The 16,478-nt window shown below is 46.7% G+C and overlaps 1 protein-coding gene across 1 annotated transcript in view; it reads left to right on the forward strand.

Moving 5' to 3' along the window:
* The window catches only part of Sim (bHLH transcription factor single-minded), a 78,196-nt gene that overhangs the window by 22,791 nt on the left and 38,927 nt on the right, over window positions 1-16,478 (forward strand). The window contains exon 2 of the mRNA XM_077685578.1: window positions 7,458-7,673. Within this exon, the coding sequence (XP_077541704.1) occupies window positions 7,499-7,673 (175 nt within the window). The 5' untranslated portion in view covers window positions 7,458-7,498. The remainder of the gene's footprint in view (window positions 1-7,457; window positions 7,674-16,478) is intronic.

The following is a 16,478-nucleotide window of genomic DNA, read 5'->3' on the forward strand; positions in this document are numbered from 1 at the left end:
ACCCGAGCTTCGCGTGTGAAGGGCGGTATCCTGTTTCCCGGCTTTGTGCTTCTCAAAGTAACAGCAGCCGCAGTCCATGGTAAAGGAATGTATCGTCGGGTCGGAACCAACGGTATGCTTCTCACAGCATTGCACGTGACCCCTCGGCTGTGATAGCTCGCGTGACTGGCGCGGTACGAGCTGACGAGGGCCCGCTCACAAGCGTGGACGTGACCAAGCGTTCGCAACTTTATAGATGTCTCAAATGTGCGAGCTGCGCACAGACAGCAAAACGTTTACGTTTATACCCACGGCTGGGAAGTGCATGCATGCTCGTACGCGTACATACGACGTAAAAAAAAACGACTTCCTCGAAGAAACCATGCAGAAATGAGTGAAGTGTTTCTTTGTACGGCGGTGAATCACCACAAGCGGCTGAGCCCCATGGCTTTTAAATCAACTCTCGTAAGAAAATATGAAGAAACATCCTGCGGGAGGGAGTCTATTAGGTGTATCTTCCACAAAATGAAGGGCGTCTTTACGCGTACTCTCGTGTGCAGTTTAGTGGCAGGAAGAATAATGAACCAGCGGACAGGATGGGGCCGTTTCCAGTATTCCGCCATTTGCCAGACTCCGGCACTTCGTCCTGGGGAGGGCGCCGTGTGCGGAGGGGCGAAGGCGCCTTGAATCCACAAGTGTCCCGTAAATCGCGGCGGCCGCCCGAGGTCGTTCATGCGGCATATGACGCAGCTGCACGAATCCTGATCAAAACAAAACCTTAATTGTCTTTCTAACTCTTACTCTCGTTCTCTTCAAAACTTAAGGCACACTACGAAGATTGCGCGTGGGAAACGGTCGAGTTGGTTGCACAGATCTGTGCCCCCGCTGTTGCACGCAGCTCGGCCGGAACTGCATTTCCCGTTTCGAGGAAACGGGGCCGCCTGAAGCGGAAGATTCATCGCCTGCGGAGCCGAGCTGGTCGGGCGAGTGTGAACAGGGTGTGGGTATGCTAAGGAGCAATTCGTTCCGTGTCAGCTGCTAATAGCCATTTATTATCACGAGCCAGTTTGCTCTTGCCAGCGTAATTTCACCCGATGGGTTCGGGAGATGTTTTCAAGAAGTTTCCCTGCAGCAGTTACTGCCTACACAGGGAATTTTTCCCGATGTTCCGCTGCTTGCAGTTTCCTCTTTACCAAGTTATCGGTGGCTCAGGGAGACACCACGAGGTGATTTTCGCGAATGGCGTCGACCATGAAACAAAAGGCAAAGTCGGAGTACGCAGGATCTGACTCCGATAACCCTGGTTTATTAAAGCCGAAGCTTTTTTTAGTGGGACTGATGGCGTGGTGTCAGAATACTAATGCATTTCCCCATAGACTGGTGGCCGACCGAAAAGCTCTGAGAAGATTTCTGGACACACGGGGCGTGCATGAAACTGGCCTGCCATTGTGTCAGAACGGCTACTTGAAAATCGCGAAAAAGGGACCGTTCTAGATAAGAAAATAGACCCATCGATCATGAATAAGCAGTACAATAGTACACCTTAATCTCATAAATCGCATATGGGTATATCAAACCTCGCAAGAGCAGTAAGTTCTGAAAAAAGTGCATTATGAGCTTTCCCATAGAGTAAGCAAGTGAACGCCCTGCAACTAAGGTGAAACTGACCCTGTAAAAGCTTTGCAGTTCAGAGAAAATGCCACTCGACACGGAACGCAGTTTCGTGATTTGTTTGAAGGGGTGATCAGATTTGATTTCGCCTTTATCGTTTGTAAAACAAACGTGCTTGGACATGCGTCCAAACAAGGACAGCATATTGATGTGTTTGCTTTACGTGTAGTTGAGCAGGAATGTTGCTCACAACAGCGTTCCAAACTGTTATTATGGGCGGGGCCCGGAGTGATCATAATATACACGTGAACATTAGTCGACCAAAAAAGTTTTCAATGAACGTACTACCCTGGCTATCGTGCAGATGTAACTGACAAATATTTTTGTGGACTCCAATATTTAGGACTGCCGGAAAATTTGTGTAATCTTTCAAAAACTACGCACGTTCAGAGCACCGTGTTTTCAGGCTCAATATTTTTATCACCCTTACTTTGTGGACGTGTTTGAATTCGTCGTCTTAACCGAAAAATTAGTCGACCACTATATTTCTGGCATGCCGAAACAGCTTCTGAAAAAAATTATCATGCAGGGAGTACTCACAACATTTTCCCGTGTGGACTTTTTCCAGATGGGGGGAACATGGTCGCTATAGCCCCAAAACGTTTTGTATCCAAGTTTACTCTCCAAAATTGTTAGGTCTGCTGGCATGTTGCTATCCGCAATCGGAAGGTTATCATTAAAAATATACGGTACGGTACCACAACTTTATTGATAGGGCCTGCAGACGGTTCGTCGCCCTTTTCTTGTTAGGGTACTTCGCCGCGACGCGGCCTTGACGTCGTCTGAGTTGGTGTCGCCTCTACTTCGTCCGCGGCCCCGATACTTCCTCGGGTCGACCACGCCTGCCCCTGGTTTGGGCTGGCACTCTTCCCTCGGTTTCGCTGGGTCGCTGCCTTTCGAGTGCGGCCGAGACCTGCTGGACGGCCTGGGTCTGGGTCTCTCTGTCGTAGCTCCTAGTCGCTGCTTCTAGCAGTGGCGGGATCGTCTTCCTCGTTGCCGCTTCGTGTGGATTTGTGCTGCAGTCCCATAGGATGTGAGCCGTTGTGGCCCTCTCCTTCTGGCATGTGCGGCATAGGTGACTCGTGTACACGTCTGGTCTGGGCACACGTGCTTTATTAGGGCTGGGGTGGGTAGCGTGCTCGTCTGCAGTTGCCGATACAGCACCGCTTCCTCCCTGGTCGGGCCGGGTGGGGCGGTGGCATCGTTCTCCTCTCGTGTCTGTACCACTCCGTTATCTCGTTGTATGTGTTCACGTTGTCTTTGGTCTCCCACCACCACGTTGGATCGACGGCTGGGGTTGCCGCAGCGCGGTTAGAATATAAAATATAAAAAATGTTTCCGGGAATAATTCCCGTCCACGGGACGCAATCAGGTAGCCTGGAGAAAGGTGTACAAAAAGTAATCTTTCACGATACACTGTATCAGGCTGACAAATGCTAATATATGTACTTATATCCTCAGAAGCTTTGTGCTCTCGAAGGCAGCTCCCCACAGTAATTTCAACTGCTCTGTATCTGTAATTGAATGCACTTGACGTGACCACAGGGAGTATTCGGTTGAGCAAAACAAAAATTCGAAGCCAGTGCGCAACAGCCTGGTGTAGAAGCAAACTCGAAAGGACCAACCCATATAAAATCGCAAGAGTACGCTTAAAATCTCTTACAAAACAAATTACATTGTTTCCGTTTCATGCCAATTTCTTTTATTCGGTTGTCAGGCTGCATAAATTATCCGCAATGTGGCACGTTTTGTGTGGCCGCTTGGAGGATACTGACCGCTTATTTCAACTGAGCGTTGCTTCAATTCCGCCTATTACGAAATTTCTTGTTTGTCGTTGAAAAAGGAGAGATAAGTCATTTTCTCTAACCGAAGGAAAGGCGACACACTTAATTTAGAATAATACAGCATTCAGCCATAGGAATGACTGCCACCTTGGCTAAAAAGAGGGAAGAATGCCGCAAACGGGCAACGAATCAAGCATAACTTGGGAGGAAATGCATGCAGAGAGTGCGTGAAGTGACATCGTAATTCGAGGGACATGTATAAAGACAATCTCCTTCACATGAAGTTTTTTTTGAAAGAGAAGCTAGTTCAAGGAAAACATATTTGCACTGGGTGGAATTGCTGCATCGACGGGTGATTCGAGGAATGTTAGACTATCTTCAGCTGTAACGTATGTTGTTATAGCGAACTATTATTCTCCCGCTTCCTGGTCTATTGTATTACTCAAGGCGCTGCACACAGAATGTCGGTGTGAAGCACGAACAGTAACTTGAGAACCCATATTTTGTTTTGTTTTAGTGTGTTTACAATAAATCAAAGTGTTCCTGGGTTTCCGGGGAACAACCAAGCAGGTAATATCGATTCAATCGCCCAATCAACAGCCAAGCAGAAGATTTGGAAGATTATTGGATCGAATAACCGTAACTCAAAAAAAAAAAAACCAGAACAACAAGAAAACCATGTCAAAAGGTTAGAGATACTTTGATATGCAGACAGTAACACAATACTGCGGAAATAAAAATACAATCAACGTTCCGCGGCATTTTTGCAAAGACCTAAAGTTATACCAAATATTAGGGAATTTGCAAAGTAGGAAAGGACCGTATCTGACACCCGGAAGTGGCCCCCATTTGCGTTTGACGAGTTGAAAAGCCTTTGGCTGAAAAAATAACTACCCTTAATCATATTCTCCAGATTTATTGAGTAGATTCGCATTTGCTGACAAACGCGGGGAATTGACGCTCTGTATATAGGGAAAATCAGCTTCCCAGGAATATGCTCTCATACATTTCCCCAGTGGCTTACATTCGCGTGCGTATAGATATATTTGAGCAGGACATAAGAAAGAGCTTCATGCTCAAATGTACGGGAAGTTCGGAAGTTTAGGCTTGGACACATGTTTGTTCCGCCTTAGGTATTTTGTGGAAGATAGCAAAAACTTCATTTTTGGCTGATTCTGAGAATAAAAAAAAAAAGATTGGCCGCTTATATATGTGCTGGTGTCGCCGCAAATGCCGTCGAAAGACTATAGTCATCTACCGCCTCTGCCAAGTTTCTGCCTCTCCTGTCCTTTTGGGGTCTTTTGTTCAATTCTGCCGCATTCGCACTGTTACGCGCCGTCTGCTGGGATTTGCTGTTCCAGCCAAAAGCACGAGGCTGGTGCGCGAGCCATTTAAAGCGAAGCTTTCAGCCTCTCGCTGATGTCATCTGTAGACTGTACCCCACCCAAAACCGCGCGGGAAAGCCAACTTTCTCTGACGATGACGATCGTGGGTGAAGTGAAGAAAAAAATAAAAAGCTTCCCGTGGTGGGGATCGAACCCGGGTCCTTCACCCCACGAAGCTGACAACCTATTCGTTTGGGCCATTCGCGCACGGTTGAAGAAGTCTGGATTTGGAGAGGGGTGCATGGACATGCAAAATTAGACAGAAAATGCACCCTTCCGTCTAACGACGACGACGGTTCAACGCTAGAGGGAGCCATGGAATGCCCGTGAAAGTAAACAACTAGAGAACACAATCGCAATGCAGTAAACCGTCCCGATAAGAAACAGTTAAGAATACCGTTAACATCATTATAACCATCATAAATAAATAGGGTCCGCTCCATTCTGGGTTGGTTTGTTTAATATTGGACTTGATTTTGGAAAGCTTCGAGTTCCTCCATGATTGCCATTTCGACAGAGGGATAGTTGACCTTGTAGTGTGTGGCTAAAACTGGAAATCGTAAAAATTGAGCACACATCTATTTTTATGAAAAAGAACTCTGCAAGTATCGGTTACGTTTTCATGTCTTTCCTCACATGCGAATATGGTTTTCTTTATTGTGCTTAACAGCTTAACAATGTTTACACATATAGAAAATGTTTCTAGATTTAGTATATTGAAAATGTTTTGCCGATATTAGCATCTCGTTCCAGAAGTTCTTTAACTTTCGCCGGCTGGATAAATCGTGGGACAGACATACACACAAATAGACCGAAATTCCTGGGCTTGAGTAGCCCAAGAAAGAATACCGTCTTTAAAAGCGCGTGAAGTGCGAATTTGCTAACCGCCCGCATATTGAACAATAAAATTTTTGATCTACAACACAAATACTCTGCGCGCGCAAATGTTAGTGCGTAATGGAAAATTTTAATATATATGTGCACTAATGCTGATTTGGAGAACGAAGAAGCTCTTGAAGCGTGAAATTCCTAAATTCCCCTGAATTTAACAATGAAACATTTTGCCAGCTCCGGCTCATAAATTATGCGTCCGGGAAATAAATTAGCCGGAGATAACGGTTAGCACTGTTGAAGGCAAAGAACAGTAAGGCAAGATTATTTGATTTAATTTCCTGTGAAAATGGCTGCAGCAAAAGTTAGCACAAATGCTCTATTGTGTCCTTTCCAAAAGGATTGGGCTGATCAAATGTTTCACTTTATCCTGGCCCGATGTCGACAAAAACAGCTGACATAAGCACAGAAGGGCTGGAAAGGTTAAAAAGCCCTTTAACGTTATCCGCCACCCAAGTTGAGCTGCTGTAGCACAAAGATGTCCGCGAAATGAGGTGTGTGAATGTAGCGACGATGATGACGATAATGCTGGCGGCGGCGGGACTCAGACGCTCACAGTGTATTAGTGCGTTCTAGCAAAATTGATTCACCTGTTTAATTATCATTGTCTGCAACCACCATCTAAACAACGTTCCTCAATAATCTATTAATCTTGTGCTAACGAAATCTGGCTTACATTCCGTGTATTGACCTTTATCGCATTTCTGTTCTTAACAGCGGACCTCTTGTAGCTGGCTCTAATGTGTGACGCGTAACACGTAATGCGTAACGTCCCCAGATCGCGCAGTGAGTTAAGCAAAACAAATAAAGAAAAGAAAAGAAAAGACCGGTGAAAACTTTGAGGAGCGCCTCACGTTGTCTAGCAACCAACAAAGCCACAGCTGGCGCATCAACTGCTCTACGGAACCTCGACGCGACTCCAGGATCGCCCCGCATGCGTCGCGCACGTACGCGCCGCCGCTGTGCCCCAGCTGTCGTCAAGCGCTACCGCGCATGTAACGCTTAACATGAGGAATACGACGATATCGATGCATATGACGTAGACTACTACTAGCACAGAGCAAAGAGACGACGGAACCCGTAAACAAGCAATTTCAAACGTGTAAAATTGAGGGGTGATGTGCCCTTCTGTGCTCAGGTAGAAAGAAATTCTGCAGCTTCGTTATGGCTCAAGTCTTCTGCAACTTAGTGCAAGCTTCACCAACTTCTTTAATTACCCTTGCAGGACCGTTCATGTCTCTCCACTTGAGAACATTGATAACATTGAAACCAAAAGGTTTAGGGAAGTAAATGCTTTCTCCCCCCGTTGGTCTTCGCCTGCCTTTGCGCTGTAATGAGTTCAACCGCTGAGTGCCAACTTGCCCAACAACATTTACTCCATTTATTCTTTCACTCAACTTTTCTTTCACTTATTCTTTCACTCAAGGATTCCGCTGTTTGGTCTGAGTAGCCTAGGGGTAAAAGGGTTTGTTTTGGAGCGAACGCCCTTGGTTAGAGCACCAGACCAGTGTGATCCTTTTAACTGTGAAATGTTCTCTAAGCTCAATTCTGGGCATTGTATTTGTGTATACAGGTGGTTTGAAATCGTTTAACTCACTTTAGAGATGAGGCGCGGCATATCAACACACCTAATTAACGTTCTGTATCGCACCAGAAGTGCGGATATTGTACCTCTTTATCTTGGAACGGAACATCGCCAGCGTAACAGGCTCTCGTCTTCCCGATGCTTACACGTGCTTTGGCGCAGGCGCGGGCGCTGCGTCCTGGTGTCGGAGTGGAGGAAGGAGGATGAAGGAGAAGTCCAAGAACGCGGCCCGGTCCCGGCGCGAAAAGGAGAACGCCGAGTTCGTGGAGCTCGGGCAGCTGCTGCCCCTGCCGGCGGCCATCACAAGCCAGCTGGACAAGGCCTCGATCATACGGCTCACCACGTCCTACCTCAAGATGAGGGCGCTCTTCCCGGACGGTGAGGCCCTGTGACGCACTAGCCCAGCATGAATTCGTTGGTGTTTTTCGTTTGGGAAAGAAAAGAGAAAGGTTACGCTGAAAGTTCCGCTTATTATCGTCACGAAGTAAGCTTTAAGCACACCGCTTACACTTTTCCCCTAGTAAGCCAGAAGAGAGAAATCAAAACACAAATGATACATGTTCCCGTGCCCTCTGCAGCGTTTTCGTCCTTCGCGGTGTTTTAATATATGATCAATCGTTCCCAGCAGCGGGGCTATATATATATGTATATATATGGTGAAGGGAAAAACGGTGGGAAAATGCCGCTGAGGTCTCTGAAACCGCCTACGTCACGAATATGAGACAAACTTCTTAGCTGACGTCTACATAGGTATCAGAACGGAAGATGATTGATGATTGATGAAGATGTAACCTTAAGGGACAAGAAGAGAGCGGAGTGGATCCGGGAACAAACGCGTGTTAAGAACTTATTAGTAGAAATTAAAAATAAATGGGTGTGGGCAGGGCATGTAAGGCGAATACAAGATAACCGTTGATCATTAAGGGTTACAGAGTGGATCCCTAGAGAAGGCAAGCGTGCCAGGGGGCGGCAGAAAGTTAGATTGGCAGATGAGATCAAGAAGTTTGCGGGGATAAATTGGTTGCAGTTAGCATAGGATCAGGATAATTGGAGATCTTTTGGAGAGGCCTTTGCCCTGCTGTGGGCGTAGATAGGCTTATGATGATATAGGCATCATGTTGCTTGAAAACTGTGTGTACAAGAAAATCCCCCCAATCGTAGCCTTCTTGCCAATACCAGGGCCGTAATCAGGGTGCTTCAAACTAGACGCTGTGGGTCGGGAGCTTGACCGATTTCGGAACATCTGAGGAGCTTCCGCGCGGGAATTGCATATAATGCCGCGATATAACTTATTGTTACCGTGCTTTTATCGAAGGTACCACGTGTGGTTAGTTCTCTCTCTCATATCAGCGTAAAAAATACGATGAACGCACTTAGAATTGCGCGACTTCTTACCTGACGCGAATACCGCTTTCGTAAACAAGGCAACGAAGTCACTTATATCGATGAACGCAACGGGCATGGGGTATCCGATTGGTACAGTTGGCTTTCGCATTCCAGCGCCCCACGCCTATAGCTGGGTAACAAAAATAGTTCTCCTGTATTCTGGTTTCATTTATAAAGGTTTTTATTTGGGGAACTTTTCCCTCAACAACGGCTTGGGTTAGCTAAGCGTCTTAACACAGCCTGTGCTTTTAAAACTCTGCATGGTTTCACAGTTTCTCATGAGGCAGGCTTTCCTTTACTGGACCACTTTGATTACATCTGGAAGCAGCAGTATTTTGTACCGCCTTCTTTTCTGTTATCTTCCTCTGTTTTCGGCGATGAATGTCCCTAATGCACTTTTTCATTTCAAAAATTCCCTTCATTTGTTAGGGAGCCAAAATATGCATACAGGGAAATAAAAAAAGCCCCGACCCGTGCGTACTAGTGTATAACAGATAAAAGGGACACAGTCACTGTACATAAATGATATAAAATGTGTACAGAAGGTACGCGTGCATAAAACATGAAATTTGAGTATAGTGTTAATTTCTTTGGTGTGCCTTGAATGATAATTTTTATTTGGTATTTCTGAATTTTTTTGTATTTTTTTGTTGTAACCTGGATAATAGCAATGGGCTAGTTTAAAGTCCGTATTATGGACCTGTTTACTGTTTATGCTGATAACCTAGCTGCTCAGATTAAATGTCATTTTTGTTTGGTGATTTCATTGTTAGACAGTGTTATCGTTAATAGCCCCTGCCAGCTTTTCTATTACGTAATTAGATGGCTTGCTTTTGATAATTTCTTGTTTGGATTCAGGTAAGCTTGTTTTGAATAGTTTACTTAGTTCATCGCGTTCTTTCTTCGTAATTACATGTGCACGTTGTGAAATAAGGGTAGAAGTTTTCTGCTGGTAGTTCACATCTGCAGGTTATTCATCTCTAATCTTGATTTTTTTTAAACAAAATGGAAAACTACCATGGCCTGATATCGCTTGTGAAGTGCGGTAATTGGAAGGGAAATTTAGTCGTGTAATTGTTTACGTTTTTTAGCCATAGATAAGCTGCGGTTTCACTGCCCTGTTCATTCCATATTTGGTTCAAATTATCCTTACTTCGCTCCACATACACCAGTGCAAACGATACTGCGGATCACGTTTTACAACATACTGCTTTTATCTCCTTGATTAGCATGGTACGTAACCGCGGCAGGATCCATGAAAGTAAACTTTATTCCTCATTCAGACGCAATCAGGCTTGTTTTCAGTACTTGCGTACGGTCACAACATTGGCGGTTATCTTTACTGTAACAGTCGTTGTCATTTTGGCGGAGTTTGTCTATAATACGTACTCATAAAAATTTGTGTCTGCGTTTAACAAAAAGTCGGTTAGAGACGCCCAAAGTCGCTTCCATTATACACGTGATCAGGGTAGGAGCGACCCCGTAGGCAAATTGACAAACAACACGGTTCCATTCCAATCGCTACGGTCCAACGTTTGTCTAAGCCACGCGATCCTGAATCAACCTCATGAGGGCACGTGCCGCGGGTAGAATAACGAGAACGGGAGGTACACGACGTTAGGCCTCGTGGACGAACCACCATCGAGAACTCCTTTATTCACTGTCACTGACACACAGAAAGAATAAACGTTAGCCCTTACAGTAATAGAATAGTTAGGCATTGACTTCATGGGAAAGTCAAGAAGAGGAAGAAATTTGAGGCCTTTCCGCCTAAACGGAGAACGAGATTCTTCAAAGAAAAAAGATAACTACGAAATACTCGCGCGTAGTCCAGGACGCTTTGTATTCTCCCGTACGTTCCGGAAGCCGCACAAAGGTTGCGATAAAAAAATAAACAACGCGGACGAGCGCTGGGTCGCGTGCCGCTGCCGGCTTTGCAGAGGCAGCGGCGGACGAGAGTTCCGCCATGGGGCAATCGATGGCGGCGCGTGCCTCGAACCCCGGGAGGCCACTTGTCGCGACAAAGCGCCGACGACCTGGCCTTCGCCGCTGGGCCCCAGCTACGCCATTGCGTGCGGGGCCCATCCAGGCATCGTTAGCGGCGCCCTGCGACGCGGCTCACTCCCACCGCACGCGGGGAGAACGTCACTCCGGTCCCCTCGTCACCCTTTCCATTTCTTGCACACTGCAGAGGGAGTGCGTTGAAGTTGATGCGGGTGAGGTGCGTAGTGTTGTGTTCGGTTCGCACACTTGTGCGGGCTAGAGATACGGCTCCCTCTCTGTCTCCCCCGTTGCAGTCAGTTGCGACCGTTGACGTGTGTATTGTTGTAACCCCCGTGTCCGCCTTTTCTTTTCACTGAACTCGAATGCCCTGCGGCTGCGGTGTGCGGGGCTTGACGAGTCATGAGGACGATGAGTGCTACGATTCCCCCGTGATGGTGTCTCTAATTGGGGACCTGTGCGCAGACTCGGGCCTCCAGGCCTGCGCCCGCTATACTCTCTGAGTGAGCGCGGGGCTCCGCGCTGTAACTGAAAGCGCGGATAACTTCCCATGCGGGCGGGCGCTTTGTGAAGACTCGAGAGACGCTTGCTTTGTTTCGCCTGCCGATGTTTCGCAACGCCCAGCGTAGGTTTTGTTATCGCCTTTAGGCAATGTTCTGTATCGTTTATTGGTAGCCGGAGATCTTTGGAACAGATAATGCGGTCTTTGTTCCTCTCCTTTCGAAGAACTGGGCCATTGATGCTGCGTAGATGATGCTGATGAAAAAAAAAAAAAAAAAGCACAAAGTTTTTTGCCATTAGTATGAACCAACTAGCCCGTCTTCACACTCTAGTAGATAATGCTTTGCTCCGCATCGACCACCCCAGCAGTGAATTGTTGACGTGTAGTGAAGCCGAACACGTAGGTGGATGCTTCGTGAATATTGATCAAAGTGCGCGACGGTCGCTGGGCTGGTTGAGTTTTGTTTTATAGAATTAAATTACAGCAGTTTAAACGTTGCTAGTGTTTCGCACTTCTGGTTTCGATCTGTAGTCTTTGTGTGTTTTTGTGGCAACTATGCTTTGTGGTGGAAACCTGATTTTGACAAGCACAGACGTTGGAGAGGTAAACGCTTTGTTGTATTTGAGCCCGTGTAGAGCTGAACACTTCGCAGCGCGGTTGGCTGCTGCACCCCCCCCCCCCCTTCCCATTCTCTGTTCTCAGTACTGATGGGAGATCTTAAGTATCTTCTCTGCGGGAAAATGGTGTAAAGAAACTCAATTAGAGATTTCTAAGGAAGGCAGGATTTGTAAGAACGGCAGCAACGTGTTTGTTGGAAGAACGTCCTTAGGTGCTCACTCTTCCGCCCTTCGCCTTCTTCGGGTACGGCACTGCTTAAGAAAAAAGAAAGCTTTGCTCAGAACACAATAGTTATACGCTTGAGCATGACACTTCTTATCTTAAAATGCAAAGAGTGTTCTCACATCAGCGCCAGCTGAGCCTCCTTTTCTTTGCGCGTCTTCTACGTTTTCGGCGATGTATAGTTTATTTTTTGTATATATACTGCTAGCACCTTGGCATTTAAACTTGGTAGCCTTTGGGCACACAAACGCCACTGCGAAAATTGGGCTGGTGAGAGTTGTGCAAACAGCTAAGTCCCCCTTAGGAGACGTTGTTATGCAAAAGTAGAAATAGAAAGGCGCAAAAGTTATCAAACCAAACCAAAGTAATATAATTAATCGCACTGTAGAATTCGTAAGTAGAAACTGGGTCTTTACATGGTGAGGGTTGAGCACCTATTGTCAGCCTGTAGTATACTCCATTATTTCAAAACAAACTGAGCGCTTCAAACTGGCACATTAGGTAATAGTGGATGGCCAAGCTTACGATAACGATATCAAGGGAAACATTTTCAATCGCTGGAGTTTCTTCTTTACCGCAGAATGCATTAGCTGTACAAGTCCACTGCCTGGAACATGCCGTAAGTGGTAACTTCACAAGAATTGTATATCACGTCAACCTGCAAGAAACGTCACTTTTGGTCACGGTACCGTTCAAGATTAACTTTCGGCATAAAATCAGGCTTTGTCGCATGCGCTTCTGGCTCTGCACGTTTTCTCCAGCCCCCGCGACCACAGCGGACACTTTTTGTCGTGGTGAGCTTTAAGCATTCTCATGTAACCTTGCTATCTTCATTTTCGCTTCGTCAGGGGATCATATGACGAACAGGGCCTTGTTCTTCACGTAAACACTGAGAAGAAAGGGGAAGTAACACTATCGCTTGCATCATCGGCCATTTAAGGCGCTGCGCTCAGGCTCTCGCTATAAAGTTTGATCCTCTATTACGCAGCTTTGATTAAAAACTACGCGAAAAACTTCAGCGAAGCTCTCGGATACCTGTTATTCCACTGCATACTCCTTCACTACATACTCCTTCAACTCCTTCAACAATATTCCTTCAACATTGACCAGCGTAGAAACTTATATGGTTAAAAACCTAGATTCTTAATTTGGACGCGCATTGAGACAACTGGTAGATAATTCTGGTTCAGAGTTTCCAAACCGCTATTATTTAATAAATGCTCGTTTTGGAGTGCTTTCGAAAGAAAAACTTCATAAAAAAGGGATTTGCAGCCATTACCTGGCCTTCCAACAAGAGCGGGGCAAAACCAAGGTTGAATTTGGAACCACCTGTAAGTTTGCACGTGATGCAGCTGTACACGCAGGTGAAAGACAAGAAGACGTCTATCACTTAACAGTCCGTACATAACAAATGAACGTTAGGGAACTTAGTGGGAGCGCACCTTTTTTTTTTCTACTAATGGCAGCGATGTCTGGTGCCGTTTTATGTTTAATATTATTATGACTAGAAATCAGGACGGTGTGGTCTTCGTACTGAAAAGTATGCAGCGTGGGCATGTGTTAGTTAAGTTAGTACCTATAGCACGTGTAAAAATTAGTACGTGTCAATTAGTACGTGTCAAAATGGAAGCGGATTTCATCTAGTCCTACTAACATGACTACTGCCGAACGCTTACACAGGTTCTTCAACAACACAGTTCTTCAACACAGTAAGAGCTTTCTAAATCCTTGTCTGTATTTGTAAACAGTTTTCGCGATGCAGAGTTCATCGTGTAGAGGGGAACGCTTGCGAAGCGCCAAAAGACATCACGCAGGCAAACTTCAAGAAAGTATTATACCAATGGTTAATTTTGTTTTTAATGGTAACAAAAAGGAACTCACACGCCATTAATTCTTTTAAAACGGAAAGTTGTATCATTTAGGTTAACCGGCTGTGAGGAGGCGCGTTTAAGAGCCAGGAGCCGGAGTGAGAAGTGAAGACAACGAAGCTCTCACCGGACAGGGGTCGGTAGGTCGAAGCTGTTTTCAGCTTCGAGGAAGACGAGGTGTGTGCGGAGGCCGAAGAAGGGCGCGAGAGAGAAAGAGGAAAAAGAAGCCGGAGGATCGTGGAACGAGAGCGGAAAGAACGAGGTTCGAGGAGCGACCTGCCGGACGAGAACGTTCGGGGAACCTCCGTTGCGAGCCGCATCTTCCCCGCGGACATCAAGGCAGCTCAGGCGAGACTGGCCACGGAACACCCGGGCCGAAGCACTCAACCGTCGCAGCACCGGTATCGACAAGGCCACCGCGGCAGCGCCCCGAGCCTAGCGCACGGGACCCGACTTTGCGGCTGCCAGCGCCAGCGTCAAGGAGACAGCGCCTGCAGCCATCACACCACACCGATCAAGTGTGCCGCCACAGCTTCCTACCGCCGAGTACTGCAAGACTGCGAGACGTGAGCGGGAACTCTATTGAGTTAACAGTGTCTTGTCGGACATCTAGTCCTTTGATTAGATTAGGTCATAGTTAATTGTGTATTTTTTTTAATTCTGTCCCGTTAATATACGTTGTCCTTGTCTGACGTCACGTGCCTCGCTTCTTCTTCGCCAGTGAAACTTTACCTCCTCATCCACACAACAACCCGCATCACAAAAATGGCGTCCACGGCAGGACTCTCTGAGAAATTACCAGAGAGTTGAGGAGGAAGGTGTGTCGGAGAGGCGAGCGTTTGGCCGTCGACATGGAATTAGAATATTTGCTGAAGATCGGAAAAGGGCTAGGACTGGCGGGTGCTGAGCTCAGGGAATGGTTGGAGAGAGAGGCAGACGCTGCTCGCGAAAGAAGGGCACGCGCGAGAGACGCAAAAGTGCGAAGACTCCAACTCGAACTGGCCGCACTAGACCGCAAGATAGAGCTCGTGAAGAATTCAGATCAGCTTTCGATTGCGGAGATAGACCGTAAAATAGTAGATATAGACAGTCACCTTGAGGAGAAAGAATGTAGAAAAGAAGGCATCGAACTCCAAGCACGTGATGAAAGAGAAGTCACGTGGGTCGCAGCCTGCTACGAGGCCACGCGCAAAGAAGATAAAGAGAAGGATTTAGAGCGGCAAGCCGCGCAGGTGAAAAGCGTGCTCGAGACACGAAGAGATTCACGCGCTGAGTTTAGCACACAGGCAGACGAGCCGCGTTCTGGCACGCCTAGTGCGAATGGACCGAGTGAGGTCAGCGCTGTGCAGCCATGTGCCGAGCTGTCTGAGCTGTTTAGAACGCGCTCTCAGACGGAGCAATTCAATGTCGACCACGAAGAGCGAGTAATAGAATCGGGTAGTGATGGCCTGCAGGAGTTCATGTTCCCGGGCAAAAATCTTTTGCCTGACCAGGGAGGCCAATCTTTAACTGGCGATTTTGAGCGAAAGCAAGCAACCCCTAGAAAACAACCAGCGAATAAGGGGCCGGCCAAACGGTCAAAGCCTAGTGTTGTTGACAGATGTGAGAGTCAACCTGAAGGTGGATACAGGCCAAATGAGCAACTCGAGGAAGTAATGCACCGAAAAAAACAGACGTGCAGAAGACGGTTCACGATGGATAGAACCAATACTTATCCGCCGCAAAAAGCGCAGGCTGGAGAACTACCTGATGTGTCCCGCCGCTTGCAAGCTCACAAATGGGCCCGAAGAATCGCTCGCAAGGGCAAGGTAACCTGCAAAATCGGGAAGCATTGGTTTCGAGTGAAACAAATTGACCCAGTTTCGTGCATCAGGCGCATGAGCGCTGTGAACACCTCTGTTGTTCAGAGCCAAGCGGACAACGCAGGGAAAGAGGCTGAATGGAAGCGCCGCAAAAAGGTGAAAATGAAGCCGACGATCAACGAACCGGTATGAACTCACGGCATCAACTTGTCTAGAAATCGTATGCGTAAGGGAAAAGGACAGATCTCAAATTAATTTATTTTAGGAAAGAAAAGTGGGAGATTGTTGTGTAATATGTTCAATGGTTGTACTCTGTCAAATGGGTGCGGGCTACTTGACCCCACTTGAACCAACGCCAATCGTCTGGAGTGTGGAATATTTTCGCACAGTGGTAACTTTGTTGTGTGATATAGTTAAAAAGTATGTTAGTTGGTTTGCTTAGCACAATCTTGGTTCTGTTAATTCTTAGGTGATACTTTTGTGGAAGGCGCGGTTTAAAGTGTCAGCAGGTTTTTGCATTCTTAAGCTGCTGTATTTTTAGTTCGTGGTTGTGTGCTTGTTAGGTTGATCATTTTATAGACTGCTGGTATGTGCTCGTTAATTGAACCTGTGTTGGTGATCTTAGCGATAGGTGGTGCAGTGCGTGTGCAATGACTGGACACTTTAGTGTGACTGCCGGAAACCTTCTCACTGGAAGTGATTTTCCCCGAAAACACTTCTTCTGATGGGGGCAATTGTGAGGAGGCGCGTTTAAGAGCCAGGAGCCGGAGTGAGAAGTGAAGAC

The sequence above is a fragment of the Haemaphysalis longicornis genome, unplaced genomic scaffold, assembly GCF_048455015.1.
Source record: "Haemaphysalis longicornis isolate Haplotype H1 unplaced genomic scaffold, Haemaphysalis longicornis Haplotype H1 scaffold_9, whole genome shotgun sequence".
Taxonomy (NCBI): Eukaryota; Metazoa; Arthropoda; class Arachnida; order Ixodida; family Ixodidae; genus Haemaphysalis; species Haemaphysalis longicornis.